This window comes from Hemiscyllium ocellatum, chromosome 5 (genome assembly GCF_020745735.1).
Source record: "Hemiscyllium ocellatum isolate sHemOce1 chromosome 5, sHemOce1.pat.X.cur, whole genome shotgun sequence".
NCBI lineage: Eukaryota > Metazoa > Chordata > Chondrichthyes > Orectolobiformes > Hemiscylliidae > Hemiscyllium > Hemiscyllium ocellatum.
The window spans coordinates 114724695-114750411 of record NC_083405.1 but is presented as its reverse complement, the minus strand read 5'-3'; the positions used below and the strand labels follow the sequence as shown (position 1 = coordinate 114750411).

Sequence of the window (25717 nt, the reverse complement as noted above, 5' to 3'; positions counted from 1 at the left end):
ACGGTGGCACAAAGAATGTTTGAGGACCCGTCTACTGAGGTAGCATGGGCGGAGGTTAGAAACAAGAAAGGGGGTCACTCTGTTGGGAGTTTTCTATAAGCCTCCAAATAGTTCCAGAGATGTAGAGGAAAGAAAAGCAAAGATAATTCTGGATAGGAGCAAGAGTAACAGGGTAGTTGTTATGGGGAACTTCAACTTTCCAAATATTGACTGGAAATACTAAAGTTAGAGTACTTTCGATCGGTCAGTTTTTGTCCAGTGTGTGCAGGGTGGTTTCCTGACACAATATTTAGACAAGCGATCAAGGGGTGAAGCCACATTGGATTTGGTACTGGGTATTGAACCTAGCCAGATGTTAGATTTGGAGGTAGGTGAGCACTTTGGTGATAGTGAGCACAATTCGGTTATACTTACTTTAGCAATGGAAAGGGATAGGCATATAACGCAGGGCAAAAGTTATTCTTGAGAGAAAGGCAATTATGATGCAATTAGACAAGATTTAGGAATCATAGGATGGGGAAGGAAACTGCCTGGATGGGCACAATTGAAATGTGGAGCTTATTCAAGTTACAGCCACATGGTGTCCTTGATAAATATGTACCTGTCAGGCAGGGGGGAATTAGTCAAGTGAGGGAGTCATGGTTTACTAAAGAAGTTGAATGTCTTGTCAAGAGGAAGGTGGCAGCTTATGTTAGGTGAGACATAAATGTTCAGTTAGGGTGCTGGAGAGTTACAATGTAGCCTGGAGAGACCCAAGGAGAGAGCCAAGAAGAGCCAGGAAGGGACACAAGAAGTCGTTGGCAGATAGGATCAAGGAAAACCCTAAAGCTTTCTATCGATATAACAGTAATAAAAGAATGACTAGAGAAAGATTAGGGCCAATCAACTATAGTAATGGGAAGTTGTGCGTGCAGTCCAAGGAGATAGGGGAAGCACTAAATGAATATTTTTAATCAGTATTCACACTGAAAAAAGACAATGTTGTCGAGGAGAATACAGAGATACCAGCTATTAGAGTAGACAGGATTGAGGTACACAAGGAGGAGATGTTAGCAATTCTGGAAAGTGTGAAAATAAGTAAGTCTCCTGGGCTAGATGGGATTTATCCTAGGATTCTTTGGGAAGCCAGAAAGGAGACTGCTGAGCCTTTGGTTTTGATCGTTACTGTCATTGTCCACAGGAATGGTGCCAGAAGGAGGATAGCAAATGTTGTCCCCTTGTTCAAGGAAGGGAGTAGAAGCAACCCTGGTAATTATAGACCAGTGAGCCTTAACTTCGGTTTAGATTAGATTCCCTACAGTGTGGAAACAGGCCCTTCAGCCCAACAGGTCCATACCGACCTCCGAAGAGCAACCCACCCAGTCCCATTCCCCCTACCTTTACCCCTGACTAATGCACCTAGTATTATCGGCAATTTAGCATGTCCAATTCACCAACCTGCACATCTTTGGACTGTGGGAAGAAACCGGAGCACCCGGAGGAAACCCACACAGACACAGAGAATGTGCAAACTCCATAGACAGTTGCCAGAGGCGGGAATTGAACCCGGGTCTTTGGTGCTGTGAAGCAGCAGTGCTAACCACTGAGCCACCGTGCCAGATCTGGGTAAAGTGTTGTAAAGCGTTATAAGAGATAGGATTTATAATCATCTAGAGGAGGAATAAGTTGATTAAGGATAGTTAACACTTTTGTGAAAGGTAGGTCGTACCTCACAAACTTTACTGGGTTCTCTTTGAGATGTGACCAAATAGGTGGATGAAGGTAAAGAGGTTGATGTGCTGTCTATGAATTTCAGCAAGGCATTTGACAAGGTTCTCCACGGTAGGCTATTCCACAAAATTTGGAGGCATGGGATCGAGGGTGATTTAGCGGTTTGGATCAAAAATTGGCCAGCTGAAAGATGACAGAGGGTGGTAGTTGATTGGAAATGCTCATCCTGGTGTTTAGTTATTAGTGGTATACCACAAGGATCTGTCTTAGGGCCACTGGTGTTTGTCATTTTTATAAATGATCTATAGGAGGATGTAGAAGCATGGGTTAATAAATTTGCAGATGACACAAAAGGTTGGTGGAATTGTGGATAGTGCTGAAGATGTTGCAGGTTACAGAGGGACATAGATAAGCTGAAGAGCTGGGCTGAGAGGTGGCAAGTAGAGTTTAATATGGAAAAGTGTGAGGTGATTCACTTTGGAAGGAGCAACAGGAATACACAGTACTGGGCCAATTGAAGATTCTTGGTAGTGCAGATGAGCAGAGAGATCTGTGTCCACGTACATAGATCCCTCAAAGTTAATAACCATATCAACCCAGATGGTAAGGAGGCATAGGGTATGTTAGCTTTTATTGGTTGAGGGATTGAGTTTTGGAGACATGAGGTCATGTTGCAGCTGTACAAAGCTCTGGTACAACTGTACTTGGAGTACTGCGTATAGTTCTGGTTATCGCATTATCGGAAGGATGTGGAAATTCTGGAAAGGGTTCAGAGGAGATGAACCTTGTAGGATGTTGCCTGGTATGTAGGGATGGATTTTGAGGAAAGGCTGAGAGACTTGAGGCTGTCTTCATTCAAGAGGAGGTGGTTGAGAGGTGACTTGAGACATAAGATAATCAGAGGGTTAGATAGGAGAGCCTTTTTCCTCAGATGGCGATGGCTAGCACGAGGGGGTATAGCTTTAAATTGAGGGGTTATAGATATAGGACAGATGACAGAGGTAGTTTCTTTACCCAGAGTAGTAGGGGCATGGAATGCAATGCACTGCCTGCAAAAGTGGTGGATTTGCGGACAGTTAAATGGTCATTGGATAAACATGTGGATGGAAATGGAATAATGTATGTTAGTTAGGCTTCAGATTGGGTTCACATGTCGGCACAACATAGAGGGCCGAACGGCCTGTACTGCGCTGTGAAGACTGACACGAAGCAACTATTCAATTGCTCAGCCATTTCCTTGGTGCCCACTAATATCTCTCCAGCATCATTTCCAGCAGGCCAATGCCCACTTTTGCCCTTTATATATCTAATGAAACTCTTATGGCCTTCTTTTATATTACTGACTTGTTTCCCTCATATTTAACCTTCTCCTTCATTTGTTTGTTGCCCTCTGTTGGTTTTTGTAAACTTCCCAATACTCTGGTTTCCCATTGTCCTATGCCACATTATATGCTTTCTTTTTTGCCTTTATGCTATCCCTGACTTTCCTAGTCAGCTATGGTTGCCTCAGCTTCCCTCTACCATGCTTCATTTTCCTCGGGGTGAATCTCTGTCTCTCCAGAATTACTCCCAGAAACTCTTGCCGCAGCTGTTCCACTGTCTTTCCAGCTAGGCTCCTCTCCCAGTTAATTCTACCCAGCTCCTCCTTCAGGCCTCTGTGGTTGCCTTTATTCAGCTATAATACTATTATCTCTGATTCTAATCTTCTCCCTCTCAAATTGCAGACTAAATTCAATCATATTACAATCACTGTCTCTGAAGGGTTCCTTTACCTTAAGCTCCCTTATCAAGTCTGCCTCATTACATGATATTAAACCCAGTATTACCCATTTCCTAGTGGGGTTCACCACAAGCTGTTCTAAAAAGTCACCTCAGAGGTATTCCACGAATTGCTTTTCTTGCAATCCGCTGCCAACCTGATTTTCCCAGCCCACCTGCACATTGAAATACCCGATGATTACTGTAACTTTGCCTTTCCTACACATCTTTTCTACTTCCTGGTGGATCTTGCACCCCAGCACCTGACTACTATGTGGAAGCCTGTACATAACTCCAACTATTTTTGTTCAAAACTTTTGCAGTTTCTAAATTCTATCCACTCAGATTGTCAACCATCTGATGCTACTTTATTTCTTACTATTTATTTAATTTAATTTCTTACTAATAAGGCAACCCCACCCCCTCTGCCCACCTGCCTATCTTTTCAATAGGATGTACATCTTTGAATATTCAGCTCTCAATCCTGATCCCTTGTAGCCACGTCTCCATGATGCCCACCACATCATGCCCGCCAAAATAGATCTATGCAACAAGCTCGTTTACCTTATCCCTTATACTGCTTGCACTCAGACATAACACCTTGATCCTGTATTAAACATCCCTCTTCTCACTGTCATTCATTTGTCCAGTTTGTTTGAAGTTTGATTGCTAACCCTTTCCAAACACTCCTATTTGTGTCTGTGCTGGAGATTTTAATAACCTGGCCTGAATTCAGCACTCTTACCTCCTTCTTTAGTTTCCCCTATGAGCCCTTCCCCCCAGCTATTTAAGTTTAAAGCCCTGTCTACAGCCGTAGTTATGCAATTCACGGACTCTGGTTCCAGCTCGGTTCAGATGAAGACCATCGCATTGAAATAGGGTTCTTCTTCCCTAGTACTGGTACCAATGTCCCATTTCTCATACACCAATCTTTAAGCAGGTAAATGCGTGGCTCAATCTTACTGATCTTGTGCCAATTAGTTCATGGCTGAGGTGGTAATCTAGAGAGAATCACCTTTTTGGCTGCTTTTTAAAATTGAGTTCTTAACTGTTTGTACTCCCTTAGCAGAACCTCTGTCCTTGTTTCAACTAGGTCGTTGGTACCTACATGGACCACAACCACAATCTTTACACTCCCATTCTCTGCAGTCCAGATGAGATATCCTGAACCTGAGCACCAGGCAGGCAACACAATCTTCAGGACTCTCGATTCTGGTTACAGGACAGTATCTACACCTCGAACTGTATTATTCCCAATTACAACAACATTTCTCTTCTCTCCCTCCACTTGTACGATAACGTGCACCACAGTGCTGTGGTCAGTCAGCTCACCCTCCCTGCAGTCCCCATTCCCGTCCACACAGGGAGTAAAACTGTTGAACCTGTTGGACAAGGACAGAGGCTTAGGCTCCTGCAACTCTACTTCCTGGATCCCTCGACCTGCCTCAGTCACAGCCACATCCTGCTGTCCTTGTCCACTGGCTGAATTCAAGTTAGTTAGTCTAAGAGGTGTGACTGTTTCCAGAAACACAGCATCCAGGTAAGTGCCCCCCTCCCTGATGTGTCACTATGTTTGAAGTTCACATTCCAGCTCATCGACTCTGAGCCACTGTTCTTCCAGCAACCAACATTTACCGCAGACATAGTCACTGGGAACCAGAATGGGGTCCACCAGCTCCTACATTATGCAGAAACATCACCTGACCCTCCATCCTTCTTTTATTTAATCAATTTTGAACTTGGTTTTATTACCTTTCTTGCTCCTACATCATCACTATCTGGTCTTCCATTCACTTCCATCACACTCAATCACTCCCTTTGTCTCAGTCCAAGAAAAACTGGCCCAACTGATGACTCCACGGTATCCTGACTAATACATCTGTAATCTGTACACCAAAATATATAACCTTTCGGAGGCCATCGCCCAATCACTAGACTGCAAACACAGATCTGGGACTCTTATCAGACTGACCATGGCCAACCATATGACTAACTATTAACCCTGTCTGACATAGACCCTTCGACTCCACTGGGACTGCTCCTTTTTGACCTTCATGCACAGTCATTTAGTTCAGGTTTGTGCAGTTTATGCCATGTAAGTTGCTGACAAATGTTCAGTGTGAGAGACTGATGTGACTTCATGCCGCAGATCAACTTCTACCCCTTGACTATCCCAGGTTCCTACCATGACAAGCTTCCTGCTTCTCTGATGACCTAAAAAGTAATTCAAGGCACTGAGGCTGGCAGCCTCCAAGTAGGTGCAAAGTGAGCGAACACCAAGAAATAAAGCTATTAGCTAAATGATTCATCCTGCTTAAATTCAGGAGATGCTTATGTGTTCCTGCATGTAAAGCAAATTAGTCTTTGCAGGTCATCAGTGTCCCTTAGTCCAAAGCCAAGACACAAGTTGGACTGACAGCATGCAAGATGAGGAGATGGGGCCGTTGTTTGTTGTTCCAACAAGTACTCAACCTCTCCTCATTAGACAGCCCTTCCATACTGGGTGTGATCCTAGTGAATGTTCTCTGGATTGCCTGCAATGCTGGCAGTATATCTGTCCTTCAGCTAAGTGGCCAAAAACTGTTCACAGTATTCCGGTTCTGGTCAGACCGGATCCTTGTATTATTTAAGAAAACCCTCCCGAAGTTTATATTCCATTCCCTTTATTTCAAAGGCCAACAGTCCATTTGCCTTCCCGGTTACTCCTGAAATTAGATGCCAACTTCTTGTGATTCACAAAAGAAGAATATGGAGTAAGGCACTTATGGCCAAAATGTAGAGGAACGCCTTCATCCAAAAAGACTGGCGAGTCTGAGAAACTCTCTACCATAGAAAGCATTTGAGGCCAAAAAAGAGTGAAGACTTTCAAGAAAGAAAAAGTTAGTTCTTAGGGACCAAAGGGTTAACATTGTACTGAGTTACATGATCAGCCATAAACACGTTGAATAGTGGAGTAGATTTGAATGGACAAAATGGCCTCTGTCTTCTCCTATTTTCTAATGTTTCTGGGACATGCAGGTCCTTGGCCTCCTCCATTGTCAGATCATGGCAACACGACGCCTGGAGGAAGAGTGCCTCATCTTCCGCCTATGAACCCTCCAACCACAAGGGATGAATGCAGATTTCTCCAGCTTTCTCATTTCCCCTCCCTCCACCTTATCTCAGTCCCAACCCTCAGATTCAGCACCGCCTTCTTGACCTGCAATCTTCTTCCCGACCTCTCCGCCCCCACCCTCTTTCCGGCCTATCACCCTCCCCTTAACCTCCTTCCACCTATCACATTCCCAACGCCCCTCCCCCAAGTCCCTCCTCCCTACCTTTTATCTTAGCCTGCTTGGCACACCCTCCTCATTCCTGAAGAAGGCCTTATGCCCGAAACGTCGATTCTCCTGCTCCTTGGATGCTGCCTGACCTGCTGCGCTTTTCCAGCAACACATTTTTTATCTCAGCAATGAGTCAAATCAATCTTCTCCAAACTGTGTCTCACATTATTATATCTTTCCAAATAAAGAGACCAAAACTGCAAAGTACACCAGATGTAGTATCACCAAGGCCCTATATATGTGCAGCAAAATCTCCCTCCCTATATATTCTATTCTGTTGCAATATGTAACAATATTGCAGTTGCCTTCTTAATTATTTGCATTTACAGAACAGAGATTTTTTCACCTTCTTAATCGGAGAGATATGATGTAGTATCGGAAAAGGTGGCTTTTGAAACAGATACCAAGCTTACAAACGTGAAGTGTTAGTGAATATCGGAACGGCAGTAAATCATTCAGCCACTCAAGCCTGTTCCACCATTTAATGATATCATGGCTGATCTATGGCCTGACTGCATATTCCTTCCTTTGGCCCACATCCCTTAATATGTTTGCTTAACATACGTATATCACATATTTAAAGATTTCTCAAACTATGTAACAGAAATATATATTGAATCAAAGTTGGTCCCAAAACATATCAGTAATTAATTCCAGATTTTTTTTGGATTGCATTTGTACAAAAGTACTTTCCTCAAGAAAAACAATCAAGTTGAAGTACCTTATTTAGCCATTCCACCCGCTCCACATCTGGGAAGTGAACCTGAAACAAGAAAAGGAACATGAGAATAAATCAGCAAGAAAGTAAGCAGAGCATACATACTGGGTGAGGGAGATTGTATGGGATCAAATAAGTAAAAGAATAAGGAACATTTTAGCTCCAAGTGAATAACTGAACACTGAACCTTTGCTCAGAGCTTCTATTTAAGAAACGGCTTTTCATGTCTGCAAATAGTACTAAGAATATTTGCAACCCTCAGGAACTTCAATATGTCAAATTTCTGTAAATTTTTGACCTTTGCTTTATTGCAAAAGTAATAAAGTTAGTCCTCAATTTATTCTCAAGTCTTCATTCATTTGTGACATGGTGCCAAAATATTGAACTCTGTTTTTATTAAATGACAAGTACAGGAAAGAATTTCTTTCCTTCATTGACAAGATCGATGTATCAATATGAAGACCGGCAATTAATCAACATCCTTAATGCCTGAGACAGGCAAAGCCTTCTACTTTCTTGAACCACATTAGTTTGCAAGTAAAGGGTCTCCAGCTGCAGTCAGCTGGATTTTGACCCAGCAACCATATTGGAACAGTGATATAGGTATGTAACTGGGAAGTGTGGTTTTAGCCACAGAATTTATTTGGCTGGTCTGATTAAAGTTCTAGTCAGTGGCAACCTTCAGAACATTGATGTTGAGAGAATTCAACAATGGTGAAACCATTAAATGTTCCAGGACGTAGTTTGCTCTCTTGGAGATAGTCTTTGCCTGTGAACTCTGACACTTACATGCTACAAATCATAAACAAAATCTTGAAGTTATCCAGGGCAAGTTGCATGTCAGCACAGCCAGCTTCATTTTCTGTTGAGTCACAAGTTGCAAATAGCACTGAACAGTGTGCAATCTGTAAATCACCCCACTTCTGACCTTATGACAGATGACTCGTCATTGATGAAGACTTTAAAGGTGGGGGGCAGGACACTGCCTGAGGAGCTCCTGAAACAATGCCCTTAGGACTGAAATTGCTGGAATTCTAACCACAACCACATTCTTTTGTGTTAAGTAGGTTTCCAGCCAGTGGAAATGTTTCCACACCACCTCCCTAAAAAATCTGCTGACCGGATAAGAATTTTCTGGAGCTCCATGGTATTATACCCATTAAAAGAACAATTTAATAGAATAGAATTATTTATGGTCATTTGTACTTTTATTACAAAATAGTATGCAAAGCATGTAAAGAGTTATCATTCTCATCTAACATCAGATTCTTTGTCAATCCTCAGTGCTGTAAGGGAGGTCTAAAACAGAGTGATTCTGCCAAAACCAAAACAAAGCGTCACTGAACAACTGAGAATAGCTGCGTGATAGCATCTCAATAGATGTTGGTTACATCTTCCAAAGCCTTACACAGTAACCGGCCAGATTGATTTGGCCCGGTTTCTTGTGGACAGGGCATAAATTGGCAGTGATAGTATCACTGGATCAGTATCATCCGAGGTAATGCTCTGCAGACATTAGCTCAAGCAAATAATGGAAATTTAGTTAATAAAAATTTGCAGTTGAAAGTGATCTCAAGATGACGACCATGACAACAATCCATGTGCTCAACATTCATAGTCAGAAAAAATAAATCTGGTTCATAAATGGCGTTTAGCAAAAGGAACCTGCCATCCTTATTGAGCATTGCCTGATGGGAGTCTAGATCCATAGACTCTTGACTGCCCTCAGAAATGGACTAGGAAGTCACTCATTTTGAAGGTGATCAGGGATGAGTAACAAATGCCAGCGGTGCAGACCCAGGAGTGTGTGTTAAGGGATGCACTAAAACTTGGGGCAACTGCCACCATGGCGCCGTGGGGAAAGACCACCATCTAAGGTTTTTCTGTCAAAGTTAAATGGGTGTCCATTCAGTTATTGGACACCTTAGTGCCTCAAATGCATGTAAACAGGTCTTGTATAACTAAGAGATGCCTCTGGTTTGCTTGTTGGATAGAATCAAACTCCAATATTTGGTGGTTTCTTTTTATGCTACTATACGGAACCGAACTGATTAATGACTATGCAAAAAAGTTATTTTAATGAATAAAGTATATTTTTGAAATTTAAAAGAAGTGCCAGTGATCCCACATCTCATGAAGGAAGAAAGTTAAAAAAATTTGGTTTCTGTATTTAAAAATTATTTTTTGCTTTAACCAACAATGAATGCTGGAAGTACAGGATTAACATCAGAGATGTAGACAAACAACGTCAGTAAGATCTGATCCGGTGTGGATGAGATTCTAATCTAGCACCTTAAACACTCATCCATGACAAGATCTCATGCGTATAAGGGGGCCAGAGCAACAACGAATCACTAGATTGATCCATGGCATAAGGTGTTGTTAAAAATGGGATTATATTCTCCAAAATTTTAAAGAATGAAAGGTCAAAATCTCAGCTCAAACATGAGCCAATATCCAGCGTAACAAATTTTATTTTTCACAAATACAGAAAACAACTAAACTTTGGAAAGCAAGGCTATTTGTATTTTTAATTATAGGGTCTAGTTGTTGTTCTCTTTGAAATAGAATTGACTTTTTTTATTCATTCATTCTTGAGATGTGAACACGATTGGCTCAGTCAGCATTTATTGTCATTGCTAATTGTCCAGTGGGTAGTAAAAGTCAGTCATGTTGCGATGGGTCTGGCACACTTCCCTAAAGGACACTAATGAACCAGATACATGGTTGCCATCAAGCTAGCTTTTCATACCAGATTTCTTGAAGTTGAATTCAAATTTCATGACCTACTACGGTGGGATGCAAAACCATGCACTTAGAACATTAGCCTGGTGCTCTGTATTACTAAACCAGTGACATTACCACTATGCTGGAGAATCAGTTTAGCTCAGTTGGTTGGATTGTTGGTTTGCAGAGCAGTGGGATGTCAACAGCGTGGGTTCAATTCCCATCACTGGTTTGAGGACACCATGAAGGACTCTCCTTCTCAACCTCTTCCCTCGCCTGAAGTCTGGTGGCCCTCAGGTTAAATCACCACCAGTTGCTTCTAATGAGAGAGCAGCCCCTATGGTCTGGTAAAACGGTGGCAACACTACCAAACCACTATGCCAAGTGCAAAAGATAACCATTTACCTTCTACTGAATATTAATGGACATTAACCTGCATCTGAAACCCATTCTCGGATCCAGAAATCTACTTATTGCAAAACTCAACAGAAACCTGGTGGCAATTTGCAGATTAGATTAATAGAAAGGTTGTAACACTTGGCATTTGAAAACAAAAGGCTTAAAAAGTTCTTCCAAAGAAGACTCCCACTCAGATTTCCGAGCTTGGAGTCTGCCAGAAAACAAGTGGGACTACCTGATAAAACACCATGACTGAATGTCAACAAGATCTGTTGACCAGTCTTCTTTTTGGAGAAACCATGGAGTTTTTTTTAAAATTCACGAATGCGGTATGGCTGGGCCAGCATTTATCACCCAACCAAGTTGCCCTTAAGAATGTCGTAATGAGGTGCCTTCCTGAATCACTGCAGTCCATCTGCTATGGGTTTACCCAAAATGAAGCGAGAGAAGGAATTCCAGTATTTTGACCCAAAGATGCTGAAGAAACAGTGATATATTTTGAAGTTAGGATAGTGAATGGCTTGGAAGGCAACTCATCAGTGCTGTTATTCCCACATTTCTGCTGCCTTTGTCCTTTCAGATGGAAGTGATTGTGGATTTGAAACATGCCAATGAAGGGTCTTTGGTAAATTTCTGCAGTGCATCTTTTTGATAGTACACATTGCTATTGCTGAACGTTGGTGGTGGAGTGACTGACCCTTTGTGGATCATAGAATCATACAGTAAGCAAACTCTTTGGCCTATCGAGACTGCACTGAAAACTGAGCCAAATCTAAATTAATGTCACTTTCCAGCAAGTGGCCCATAGCCTTGAACGTTATGGCAATTCAAGTGCTCATTTAAGTACTGTTTGAAAGGTTGAGAGATTTCCTTCCAAAATTACCCTCCCAGGCCATGCAGTCCAGATTCCCACCACCCTCTGGGTTTAAAAATAAACTTTTCCTCACATCTCCTCGAAACTTTTTGCTCCTTAGCTGAAATCTATGCCCCTGATCTCTGATCCCTTCTTTAAGGGGAAAATGTTTTTTATTGTTTGGCCTATCTATGCCCCTCAATTTTATATATCTCAATCATGTTCCTTCTCAGCCCTAATCTGCCCAACCTCTCCTCTTAACCAAAACCTTTTAGCCCTGGCAACATCCTAATAAATCTCCTCTGCACCCTTTCCAGTGCAGCCACATGCCTTTTATAATGTGGACTCCAGGTTGCACACAATACTGTAGCTGCAGCCTAACCAATGTTTTTGACATTTCTAGCATAACCTTTCTATTGTTAAATTCTATGCCTTGGCTAACGAAGGCAAGTACACTACATGTTTCTTAACCACTTTATCCTCCTGCTCTGGTGCCTTGAGGGACTGGTATACATTTCCCTCTGTTATTCGGTGCTCCACAGTCCTATCATTCATCATGGTATTTCCTCACCTTGTTTGTAGTGCCCAAATAGATGTTTATCTAGTTGAATTCCATTTGGCGCATCTGACTGTCTTTATTCTCCTGTAATCTAAGGCTATTTTCCTCACTATTTAATATCCAGAGTAGAGAGGATGCTGCTGGAAAGGCAGCATCTAAGGAGCAAGATAATCCACGTTTCAGACATAAGGCCTTCATCAGGAGGGAGGGGAGGAGGAGAAGAACCTCTTCAAGGTAGGCATCCTTGGAAGAGGCTTCACAGCAGGGTTGAAATCAACGAGGAGAAAGTGAGGACTGCAGATGCTGAAGATCAGAGTCAAGTTTGTGATGCTGGAAAGATGCAGGTCAGGCAGCATCCAAGGAGCAGGAGAATCAACATTTTGGGCATTCCTGATGAAGGGCCTATGCCCGAAACATCGATTCTCCTGCTCTGTGGATGCTGATCTCCAGCATCTGCAGTCCTCACTTTCTCCTACTATTTAGCACCCAACCAATTTTTGTATCATCTACAAACTTAATAGTCAACCCTCCGAAATCCAAGTTTAATTCACTTACATAATCCACAAACAGCAAGCCACCTTTCAATCATCATCCTCTCATTCCTGTTGCACAGCCAATTCTGGGTGAAATTTGCAAAATTTCCTTGAATCCCATGGTCCTTACATTTACTTTCAGTATCCCTTGCAGGACCTTATGAAAAGCGTTGAAGTCCAAGTTGACTACATCAAATTGCACTCACTGTTACACCTGAATAACTGTGAAAAATTCAGTTAAGCTGATCAGACAGGCCCTCCCCTTAACAAAACCATGCTGACTGTTCTTGATGAATCCTTGCCTCTCCAAACACAGATTCGGTCCCTGAGAATTGCTTCCAATAGTTACGCCACCATTGAGATTAGACTAACTAGCCTGTAGTTTCCTGGTTTATCCCTTGGTCCTTTATTGAATAATGGTGGCACACTAGCCATCCACCAGCCCTCCTTCTGTGGTCAAACGATTTGTTTGAGATGGTAGTCACGTGACAAGTATTGGCCAGGACACCAGAAAGAATTCCATGTAACCTCAGATCCACTTAAAGAGGCAAACAGTTTGATAGTGAGTCCAACAACATGGCACTCTGAATGGACACTCAATCCATGGAATAAAATGGACTTGCAACCTTCTGATTCAAAATATTCAAATTGCTACGACTGATCAACAGTTAAATTATTAAACATTTATTATTACAGAATAAACAGAGAGATATGTGGATTCAGGTTGTTGTATTGTTTATGCTGGAGATGAAAGATATCTTCTGAATTGTTAAAAAATAATTTTCAATGTCACCAACTCTGTACAGACAAAAAACATGCAGCTAAAATGACAACTCAAATCTATTTACTAAGACATTGCAGAAAGTCTGCAATTTGATCAGCTCTTCAGTTTGTTGCTTCTTTAATGATTTGCCTGCCGTGCTGCAGTCTCAGATTTGGACAGCAGTACGAGAGGAAAATCTGATCTTGCCCCTGCAACATGCTGCACAAGTGGACCATTCCGGGAGCTTGCCCACACATACTCTAGCAAAACCAACTGGGGATTTTGTTAACAATTTTGCCTGGTGTTTGTTCTCCGAAAACTAAAGGTTATCTTGCTGTTAGCAACTTCAACCTCCTTGCATTTTGTTCAATAGGATGGGTAAGTAAAACAGTCATGAACAACTATCAGCAACAGCAACATGCAGGCTATTTCGCTCTTCAAAAATTATATTCATCAAAGCACATGACTCTCACAGGACTTGAGAGTCAAAAAAAACCTATGGATCAGACTTCAAACAAAGATTCCTGGAGCCTATTCAGATCAATAAAAAGTCAGCCTACACTCTGAATATTTCATACAGTCAAATGCAGCAGACCAAAAAAAACCAATAAATTTGTCTAATGTCTTTCTGCATTCTGACAAGCAATATTGTAAAGTAAAATGATTTGAAGGCTGTGAACAGTTTTTGAATTTAGTTTTAAAGGAAAAGTGGGGTATTTTAATCCTATCCACTCCAGTATATACCAGGAAACTGAGCAGTCTAAATGGTCTTGATCTTCCATTCTAAATTTAAACAGCAACTTCCAGACAGGAGTTAAAACTGTTTCTCAAAGCTGGCTGAATCTTACTTCAAAAATGCTAATCAGATGCTAATCTATGTAGGGGCTTGTGGCACAGTGGTAGTGTCCATACCTATGTGCCAGCAGGTCCAGATTAAAGGCCTGCCTGTCCCAGATGTGTGTCATGGCATGACCAAAATGGTTTGTTAAATTGGTGACTGCATTTTTCATGAACTCAGGATAATCTGAAACACTTTACAGCCAATAAAAAATGACAAACATAATCACGGTTGGTGTATACTGAAATCAATTCGGATACAACACATTCCCACAAACATCAAGCATAATGATAAAGCTACCAGGAGTGTTCAATGGTTTAATGAATCAGTGTTTGACTGTGTTGGTCTATCCATAGACCCATGCTGACTGTATATAATTGCTGTGGGTTGAATAACTCAGTGGCTGGACAGCTTGCTTGCAATACAGAACAATGCCAATGTGTGTATTCAATTTCTGTTCAATTCCCATTCCAGCTACCAAGCAACACCCTCCTTCTCAACCTCTCCCCTCACCCGAGGCTTGGGAACCCTCAGGTTAAAGCATGACCAGTTGTCTTGCTCTGTAATGGAGGCAGCGGCCCTAAGGCCCAGGAGGACTGCGAAGAATTTACCTTTACTGAAGTGCTTAACTCACTAGCTCCACCCACAGGCAAATTATATCATACAAGTTCAGAAACACCTGGGTTTGGGTTGAATATAATGGTGCAGAATTGCTGAGGTGCATATAGGTACTGTCAATAACTTATTGTAGACTGGGAACAGAAATAAATCAGAAACATGAAATATACTATAAAAACATAACAGTGAGCCTCTGAATTGCTAGTCTAGCAATCTCATGCTTGAAACAAGAGCTCAAGTTCTCACCGTAGGTGCTAACGATATTTTGAATTCAACTCAGTCAATTCATAAGTCAGCATAAAAAATGTAAATCGGATTATTAATGATCAACCACCGTAAAGTCAGAAAAAAAAAACCCATCTTGCTCACCAAAGCCCTTCAGAAGAGGAAATCTGCCAACCTACATGTCACACAAAAAAAAAACTGCAGATGCTGGAATCCAAAGTAGACAGGCAGGAGGCTAGAAGAACACAGCAAGCTAGGCAGCTTCAGAAGGTGGAGACGTCGATGCTTTGGGTGTAATCCTTCTTCAGGGTTGGGGATGGGTGTGGGAGGAGCTGCATACAAAGGGAGGGGCGAGGCGGGTGGGTGGGTGGGTGGGTTGAAGTGGGGATGGTGAAGTAAAAAGTGAGGTCTGCAGATGCTGGAGATCTGAGCTGAAAATGTGTTGCTGGTCAAAGCGCAGCAGGTCAGGCAGCATCCAAGGAACAGGAAATTCGACGTTTCGGGCACAAGCCCATCATCAGGAATTAGGAAAGTGTGTCCACACTTTCCTCATTTCAGTGGGGATGGTGAAGACAGGTAGAGGGCAGACCTGGTTGGTAAACACCACCATACCCACTCCAGTTACTGGCCCCGCCCCCACTCCCAGCTCCACACCCACACCAGATCCCAGTTCCCATCCCTGCTGAGTTTTCGCCATCCCTCCAGACCTCCCCCTCACTGAGGACGAACGATCAGTACTCAGCAAAGGACTCACCTTCAACCCCCTCTGCCCATGCATCAATGCATTTAATACACACGGTGACGTCGAACAATTCTTCCGCCGCCTCTGCCTTCGAGCTTACTTTCACAATCAGGACTCCCACCCACCTTCTGAGGACCCCTTCGCCCACCTCCAAAACACTACATCCACCTGGATACCCGTGGTGGCCTATTACCCACCCTGGACCTCTTCATTTCCAACTGCTGCCCGGACTTAACCCCCTCAACCTGTCTAACCCCCTCCCCCTCTCCAACCTCTCACCCTCCACGCGCAGCCCTCCAATCCCAACCTCACCATCAAGCCAGCAGATAAAGGGGGTGCAGTGGTAGTCTGACGCACTGACCTCTACACCGCTGAAGCCAAACGCCAACTCGAAGACACCTCTTCCTACTACCCCCTCGACCATGACCACACTCCCCATCACCAAACCATCATCTCCCAGAACCTCATCACCTCAGGAGATCTCTCACCCACAGCTTCCAACCTCATAGTCTGGGAACCCTGCACTTCCTGGTTCTACCTACTTCCCAAGATCCACAAGCCTGACCACCCTGGCTGACCCATTGTCTCAGCATGTTCCTGCCCCACTGAACTCATTTCTACCTACCTCGACACTGTCCTATCCCCCCTAGTCCAGGAACTCCCACATACGTTCGAGACACCACCCACGCCCTCCATCTCCTCCAAGCCCTCAGTTTACTCCTCTCCCGACGTCCCCAACAGTACCCTTCCACCGACACTCATTCGTTTGGCCGAACTGGTCCTCATCCTTAGTTTCTCCTTCGAATCCTCCCACTTCCTCCAGACCAAAGGGGTAGCCATGGACATCTGTATGGAACCCAGCTATACTGGTCTCTTTTTTGGCTACGTAGAACAGTCGATCTTCTGTAATTACACCAACTCCACTCCCCACCTCTTCCTCCACTACATTGATGACTGCATTGGCGCCAACTTGTGCTCCCGCGAGGAGGTTGAGCAATTCATCAACTTCACCAACACATTCCACCCTGACCTTAAAATTTACCTGGACCATCTCCGACACCTCTCTCCCCTTCCTGGACCTCTCAATTAATGACGACTCCCACAGCCAACTGGATTACACCTCTTTCCACCCTACCTCCTGCAAAAATGCCATCCAGTATTCCCAATTCCTTCACCTCTGCCGTATCTGCTCCCAGAAGGACCAGTTCCACCACAGAACACACCAGATGGCCTCCTTCTTTAGAGACTGCAATTTCCCTTCCCAGGTGGTTAAAGATGCCCTGCAACACATCTCGTCCACATCTCGCACCTCCGCCCTCAGACCCCACCCCTCCAACCATAACAAGGACAGAACACCCCTGGTGCTCACCTTCCACCCTACCAACCTTCACACATACCAAATCATCCGCTGACATTTCCCCCACCTCCAAACAGACCCCACCACCAGGGATATATTTCCCTCCTCACCCCTTTCCGCCTTCCGCAAAAACTGTTCCCTCCGTGACTACCTGGTCAGGTCCACGCCCCTCTACAACCCACCCTCCCACCTTGGCACCTTCCCCTGCCACCGGAGGAATTGCAAAACCTAAACCCACACCTCCTCCCTCACCTCCATCCAAGGCCCTAAAAGAGCCTTCCATATCCAAAGTTTGACCTGCACATCCACCAATATCATTTATTGTATCCGTTGCTCCCGATGCAGCCTCCTCTACATTGGGGAGACTGGATGCCTCCTAGCAGAGCGCTTTAGGGAACATCTCTGGGACACCCGCACCAATCAACCACACCACCCTGTGGCCCAACATTTAAACTCCCCCTCCCAATCTGCCGAGGACATGGAGATCCTGGGCCTCCTTCACCGCCACTCCCTCCCCATCAGACGCCTGGAGGAAGAACGCCTCATCTTCTGCCTCAGAACATTTCAACCCAAGGACAAAGTGGACTTCAACAGTTTCCTCATTTCCCCTTCACCCACCTCACCCCAGTTCCAAACTTCCCGCTCAGGAATGTCCCCATGACTTGTCCTACCTGCCTATCTTCCACCTATCCACTCCACCCTCTCCTCCCCGATCTATCATCTTCATCCCCTCCCCCACTCACCTGTTGTACTCTATGCTATTTTCTCCCCACCCCCACACTCCTCTTACTTATCTCCCCACCCTTCAGGCTCTCTGCCTGTATTCCTGATGAAGGGCTTTTGTCCGAAACGTCGATTTTACTGCTCCTTGGATGCTGCCTGAACTGCTGTGCTTTTCCAGCACCTCTCTAATCTAGACTCTGGTTTCCAGCATCTGCAGTCATTGTTTTTACCTAATGGAAGGAATGAGTCTGGCTGGTGGCAGGGAGCAATGGAAGTGAGGGGGAGGGCTGGGAAGAGTCAGGGGATGGGGAAGGAGGTTATTTGAAAGTGAAGAACTCAATGTTGAGCCCTCCAGGCTGTAGGGTGCCCAGGCAGAAGATATGGTGCTGTTCCTTCAATAGGAGCTGTGGTTCGTTTTGGAAATGGAAGAGGCCAAGAATGGTCATGTCGGAAAGGGAATGGTTGGGGAAATTGAAATGGACGGTGACTGGGAGGTCCAATCGACTCCTGCAGACCCGATTGAGATGCTCGGTGAACAGTTCGCTAAAGTTTACATTCGGTCTCCCCGATGTAGAGAAGACAACATCGGGAGCACCCGATGCTGTAAACTAGGTTGGAAGAGAGGCAGATGAACCGCAGTCTCACCTGGAAGGAATGTTTGCGGCCCTAGATTATCAAAGCCATGTTGCTAAGTCTTAACTGCTCTCCAAAATGATTGAATCAGACTACTGTATCAAACTGCCATCTCTTAATTTGTACAGAAAAAAAAATGGATGGCAACAGTTGAAAGAAATGCCTCACCAATATCTTCTCAAGGGCAATTAATCTGAGCACTTCCCTGCCAGCAATTCACACATCCCATGAACTAATATGAATAAACCACAATGATCTGCCGGAGACAATTGGAACAACTCTTCCTTGAATAAGTGTTGGTGACAGAGTAATCAGTACCTTGTTTGACAATGTATTGAAAAGAATGGCACCTAACTTACTGTAACACAACTCAAACCATGCATCCAGAGTGCAGTTTAAACATGCAGCTATTTGACTTGAAGAAAACAGCTGACTCTTAAGTAAATAGTTGTGCTTTACATTAAAATATGTCTGCCTTGTGATACACCTACCGGGTGGAAAAAATAAATTTCTTGCATACAAATCTACCTCAATATTTTTCTTTTTCTCTCCACATAGATACATTACTTGTAATTATGACTAAGACAATTATGGAGCCACATTAAATATTTTTCCTATTGATTTTTCATGTTTTTCATGAGATTTGGGTATCACTGGTTAAACCAGGATTCATTGGTTATTCCCAACTGGTTCACAGCAGAAAGGATAGCCCTTTACTCTCCAAAGATAAATGGGCTATTAGGAATAGTTCAGTCACTACAGTATGAAAACCAATAAGAGGGTTCATGTGTTGTAATGATAGGGCAACTATCTGAGCTAGGAGGTTTGGGTTCAAGTCCTACCTGTTTCAGAGGTGTGCTGTAACATCACTCAACAGGTTGATTAGGAAAATACTTGACAACTAATCAGAACTGAAAAGAGAAAGTAAAATACCAAAAGGAAAAGGTGTGGAGAGGACTGGGGTGCAGGGTGAAATTAAATGAAGCAAACAAAAGGAGGAGATGAGGAACTGGGATGAGAAAATTGAGGAGGAAGAAGTGGTCTCAGCGTAAAAAATTCAGAGTAAGCTCATTATAAGTTCATTCTAGTAAAAAATGAGGTCTGCAGATGCTGGAGATCACAGCTGCAAATGTGTTGCTGGTCAAAGCACAGCAGGCCAGGCAGCATCTCAGGAATAGAGAATTCGACGTTTCGAGCATAAGCCCTTCATCAGGAATGGTTCATTCTAACCTCCCATCTTTCAAGTAGGCAGATTACAGTCTTCCTTTCCAAAAAGGAAATTCAACAATTTCAGATCATGACTATTTTTTTAATCTGGATTTCACATCTTCAGTGATAAATGGCAGTGATTCTGCTCTTACGTTTAGTTGCTATAGGCTCAGTTTTAAACAGCTGTTTCTCTCAAATACCACTCCCCTTTACTTTAGCAACATTTATTAAATTACAAAACACTTTTGCTTTCAACACTCACAGGCCCTCCTGTTTTACTTTACCTCATTCCAGGTTTGCACCTCTTTCCCTGCTTAAAAACTTATTTGAATCATAACATTTTTCAGATCTGACAAAAGGTCATAAGACTTGAAATGGTCATGGTTTTTCCCTCTGCAAACTCATGGATTATATTTGGAGCATTTTCTGTTTATATTTCAGATTTCCAACATCTGATTACATTTTGCTTTTGAAGGTGATGCTTCACACAAAGGAGTATGAAAATACAAGGGAGCATGGAGTGAGATCGAGTTGGAGGACTGAGAGGTATGAAAGAGGTGATGTGAATGAGAATAGATGACAGGGAGTGGAGCCGCCAGCCTTGAGGCACATAAATAAACACTTGTGCATGAAAGACAGAGAAACATGCAGGATAGCACATACCAGAGACAGGGTGTAGACATAGGTCATTATCTCTAGAGTTCAAACTTCCCTAAAAAAAACCTAAATTCTAATTTTTCCTGTTTGAAACAAAGAGAGTTAGTACATTTGAATAATGCACATTGATTAGATTCACTCCAGTGTGGAAACAGGCCCTTCGGCCCAACAAGTCCACACCAACCCTCCAAAGAGTAACCCACCCAGACCCATTCCCCTCCCCTGTATTTACCCCTGACTAATGCACCTAACACAATGGGCAATTTAGCACGGTCAATTCACCTAACCTGTACATTTTTGGATTGTGGGAGGAAACCGTAGCACCCAGAGGAAACCCACACAGACACAGGAAGTGTGTGCAAACTCTGCACAGACAGGTGCCCAAGGTGGTAATCGAACCTAGGTCCCTGGTGCTGTGAGACAGCAGTGCTAACTACCGAGCCACTGTGCCGCCCTGTGCTACAATGTTATCATACAATTTAAAAAGCCTGTCTGTAGCTCTGAATTTCATTACAGGATTTTAAATAAATGATCTAAAGATGAAAATTGTTAATGTGACAAAACAATGCCAAACCATTAAAGATGTAAATCATGATTTTGATGTTCTATTAAATTTGAATTTCTAAGCTTTCACAAATTAATACAGAGGATAAAATTGACATTTCTGATAAAATACCACACATTTAATGCTCGAGAAGAAACCTGGTTGAACAGAGATAAGCATATTGAGAACTGCTACACATACTCAATGTCGGTTTCTATTTTATCACTGCAGCATAAGTGCAAAATACTATGTTATCAAACACTTGCATGCAACATAAGATAGTTCTATCTATTGCACTGATATAAGCTATCAGAAATAATCATGAACTAAAATAGAAGAGTTCTATTTACACATATTATTTTATTCATGAACTAAACATTAACAACTCTAGCATCTTCCCTCGCCAGTTTGTTTTAGATGACTGGGGTATGGGATTATTTCAAAAAGTAACAAGCCTTTTTCCCCATCACCCAATGCTTTTGTATGGCACCTTTCATAACACCAGGACTCCCTGAAGTATTTTTCAGCCAGCCAAGTACTATTGCAGTTTAACTCCTATAATACTACTGAAGAAATGTGTCCATTTGAATCCATGATCAAATAATTTGTTTCAGTGATTTTAGTTAAGGATAAATGTCAGGCAGGTTATCAAGTAAAACTCCCTTGCCCTGCTCTTTTTGAAGATCATTAGAGATTTTTTATACAGACCTTGGAAAGAAGGGAGTGGGGTTCTTAGTTTATTGTCTCATCTGAAAGAAGGCGCATCTATTAGTGCACTATTATCTCCATTTTGCATTTCTTATCAGCCTATATTGTTATGCTTCAATGTCTGGAGATTACAGAGTGCATTTGTCTACCGTATTTCATAGAGCACCTCTGACCATCTTCTAATCAGTGATGAACAATCACAATAAAACTTGCATTTACATAGCACTTTTAACATAACAGAACTAAAAAGGAACAATTGAAGAAGGACATCTTCAGATTGCTAAAGAAAGAAAGCCCCATTAGTGCATGGAGCATGCAGCAACAGCCCATGCGAACAGTGAATGACATTGTTACTGCCACCCTTCCCAATTGAATTGGATTGTACTGCCAACTGAAAACTCTGTAGGGGAATGGGTTGCGCTTCGGCGGGTCGGTGTGGACTTTTTGGGCCGAAAGGCCTGTTTCCACACTAAGTAATCTAATCTAAAAAGAAGACTCAATAGATAAGAAGGACATTCAAATCCTGGGCAAGGGAGCAAAGAAAGTGAAATAATTTAAAACATCCGAATGCATTTCACATGAACATCACTGACACCAAGCCACGAGATGGTAGGGCAGATGTTCAAAAGCTTGGTCAAAGAGGTAGATTTAAAAAAGGGGCATCTTAAAGTAGAAGAAACAGAGTTGGGAAGGCTTATGAAGGATATTCCAGCCTTAGGACTGAGACAGCTGAAGGCATAGCCAATTAAAACTGGCAAGGCTCAGCAATCCAGAATTGTAGATTTGTAGACTAATTTCACTTATTACCTTCAGGAGAGAAAATAAAATTCTATTTAACTCAGTCTTAAAAGGACTTATTCTTAAAGAAAAGCCTTATTCTTAACATCTGCCTCCCTAATTCCAGAATCCCCCACACAAACATCGTTCCAGTATCAACTCTCTCAAATCCACTCAGGATTTTACATTTCAATTTAGATCAACTTTCATTCTTCTGAACTCCAAAGGATACAAAATCAAACTGTTTAACATTTGTTCATAATAAATGTCCATCAAATCAGGAAAGAAGCTTCTCTCAACTGCTTTAAAAATGCAATTATTTTCTTTGTCAAATAAGGAGACTAAGTTGAACACACTACTCTAGATGTAGTTTCATCAAATGTACAGCTGCAGCTTTCATCCACAGGGCAATGAAAATAAAGAATTACGTCCCCAGAAAAGTTAAAATTTTCATGACCTAGATTATTGACATTTATATAAAACTTCCACATATAAGTCTTTCAATAAAATTGGAAAGGGCCGAGTCGTGCCAAACTTGTTGCATTGAGAGGATGGGGAGAAGCATTTTTTTCAATTTAAAAAATATCAAGTCAGGAGGGACAGAATTGCTGCTCCAGTTACTCAGCATCTTGATCACTGTCTATTCACTATTTTCCTCCACTGAAGTGCCAGATCCTGGATTTAACCTCCAGCTGTTGCCAAGATATTCAATGAACAAGCTGCCTGTGGAGATGCTGGCAGTTTGGCTAACTAACATTAATGAGGCTCAAAACCCAATTTTTGGCCAGCACAGGGTCTGTGACTGGAGCTTCCTCCTTAAATATCTCCATTGTAATAAGACCACAGGTGAGAAGCATTCAAACCATCAATTCTTCTCTGACCAATCTGGTAATCCTCAAATCCATTTTCCTACCTTTGTCCCATAACCCTAGATTTCCCTCACTGATTGAATATTCATCCATGTTAGCCTTGACTATACTTCATGATCCAGCCTGGACAGCCCTCTGGAGGTAAAGAATTCTACAGATTCATTACACTCTGAAGAAATTACTCCTCTTCCCCACTGTAATTGTGCAACCTCTTATTCTGATTGTTCCAAGAATCTCCTACAAGGAAAAATATCGGTTCAACCCTGTCAAACCTCCTACAAAAAAAGGGAGACTACGTCTCAAAATTCTCAACACAATAAAGAATAGAGGCCAGAGCTACCCATTCTCTAGGAACAAAAAAATAAGCCTAGTTAACGTTCTCTGTACTACCTCCAATGACAATACATCTTTTCTTACAAAACGAGGCCAAAATGGTATGGAGAGCATGATGGCTCAGTGGTTAGCACTGCTGCCTCACAGCACCAGGATCCCAGGTTCAATTCCAGCCTCTGGTGACGGTCTGTGTGGAGTTTGCACATTCTCCCAGTGTCTGCATGGGTTTCCTCCGAGTGCTCAGGTTTTCTCCCACAGTCAAAAGATGTGCTGGTGAATTGGCCATGCTAAATTGCTCATGACGATAGGTCCATTAGTCAGAGGGTATTGGGTCTGGGCGGGTTACTCTTCGGAGGGTCAGTGTGGACTGGTTGGGCCGAAGGGCCCGTTTCCATACTGTAGGGAATCTAATCTAATGTACTGTAAGCATGTACCTTCCTATTTTATACAAAATTCCCTTTGAAATAATGGTCTACATTCCATTTGGCAAATTATTGTCTTAATTTGTCTTCTAAATTAATACAATTTTCCTGTTATCTGCTGAACTTGGATACTAGCTTTTCCATGATACATGCAAAGAGACTTCAAAATGCCTTTGTGCTACAGCTTTTCAGTCTTTTTCCATCTGCATAGTATTCAGTTCCTCTTTTTTGACCAGAATGCATAACCTCACATTTCCTTGTATTATATTCCATCTGCCAAGTCTTGGTCCATTCACTTACCCTCTATCTTGTTCCATCCTTGAAGACTCCTTAAAAACTGGCATTTGAATATCTGATCTCATATCTGGGAGCAACTGTTCCATGGTAAAGGCTCTATAGACATGTGGAGACTGTTTAAGGAACAATTGTTGCAAGTGATGAATAAATATGTCCCTCTGAGACAGGCAAGAAGGGGTAACATAAAGGAACCTTGGATGACGAGAGTGGTGGAGCTTCTCGTGAAAAGGAAGAAGGTCTTTACATAAGGTGGAGGAAGCTAGGGTCAAGCTCAGCTCTAGAGGATTACAGGCAGGCGAGGAAGGAGCTCAAAAATGGTCTGAGGAGAGCCAGGAGGGGGCACGAAAAAGGCTTGGCAGAACGGATTAGGGAGAACACATTTTACACTTGTGAGGAATAAGAGAATGGTCAAAGAAAGAGTAGGGCCAATCAGGGATAGCATAGGGAATGTGTGTGTGGAGTCTGAGGGGGGAGGGGAAGCCCTAAATGAGTTTTTTGCTTCTGTCTTTACAAAAGAAATGAACTTTATAGTGAATGAAACCTTTGAAGAGCAGGTGTGCATGCTGGAATGGATAGAGATAGAGGAAGCTGATATGCTGAAAATTTTGTCAAACATTAAGCTTGACAAGTCGCCAGGCCCTGACCAGATTTGTCCTCGGCTGCTTTGGGAAACGAGAAATGCAATTGCTTCGCCACTTGGAAAGATCTTTGCATCCTCACTCTCCACTGGAGTCGTACCTGAGGACTGGAGAGAGGCAAATGTAATTCCTCTCTTCAAGAAAGGAAATAGGGAAATCCCCGGCAATTACAGACTAGTAAGTCTCATGTCTGTCGTCTGCAAGGTGTTCGAAAGGATTCTGAGGGATAGGATTTATGACCATCTGGAAGAGCATGGCTTGATTAAATGCAATCAACACGGCTTCATGCAGAGCAAGTCATGCCTCACAAACCTTATCGAATTCTTTGAGGATGTGACTAGAAAAGTTGATGAGGGTCAAGTGATGGATGTGGTATAGATGGACTTCAGCAAGGCATTTGATAAAGTTCCCCACGGTAGGCTCATTCAGAAGGCCAGGAGGAATGGGATTCAGGGGAACTTAGCTGTCTGGATACAGAATTGGCTGGCCAACAGAAGACAGCGTGTGGTAGTAGAAAGAAAATATTCTGCCTGGAAGACAGTGGTGAGCGATGTTCCACAGGGCTCTGTCCTTAGGCCTCTACTGTTGGTAATTTTTATTAATGACTTGGATGAGAGGATTGAAGGATGGGTCAGCAAATTTGCAGACGACACAAAGATTGGAGATGTCGTTGACAGTATAGAGGACTGTTGTAGGCTGCAGCGAATTATTGACACGATGCAGAGATGGGCTGAGAGGTGGCAGATGGAGTTCAACCTGGATAAGTGCGAGGTGATGCATTTTG

General features: G+C 42.8%; 1 protein-coding gene across 2 annotated transcripts in view; it reads right to left on the bottom strand.

The window, feature by feature from the left end:
* LOC132815831 (extended synaptotagmin-2-A-like) overlaps positions 1-25717 on the bottom strand; it is a 219472-nt gene that overhangs the window by 133458 nt on the left and 60297 nt on the right. For both annotated transcript variants that reach the window (XM_060825118.1, XM_060825119.1), the window contains exon 2: positions 7513-7554. In XM_060825118.1, coding sequence (XP_060681101.1) covers positions 7513-7554 — 42 coding nt within the window. The remainder of the gene's footprint in view (positions 1-7512; positions 7555-25717) is intronic.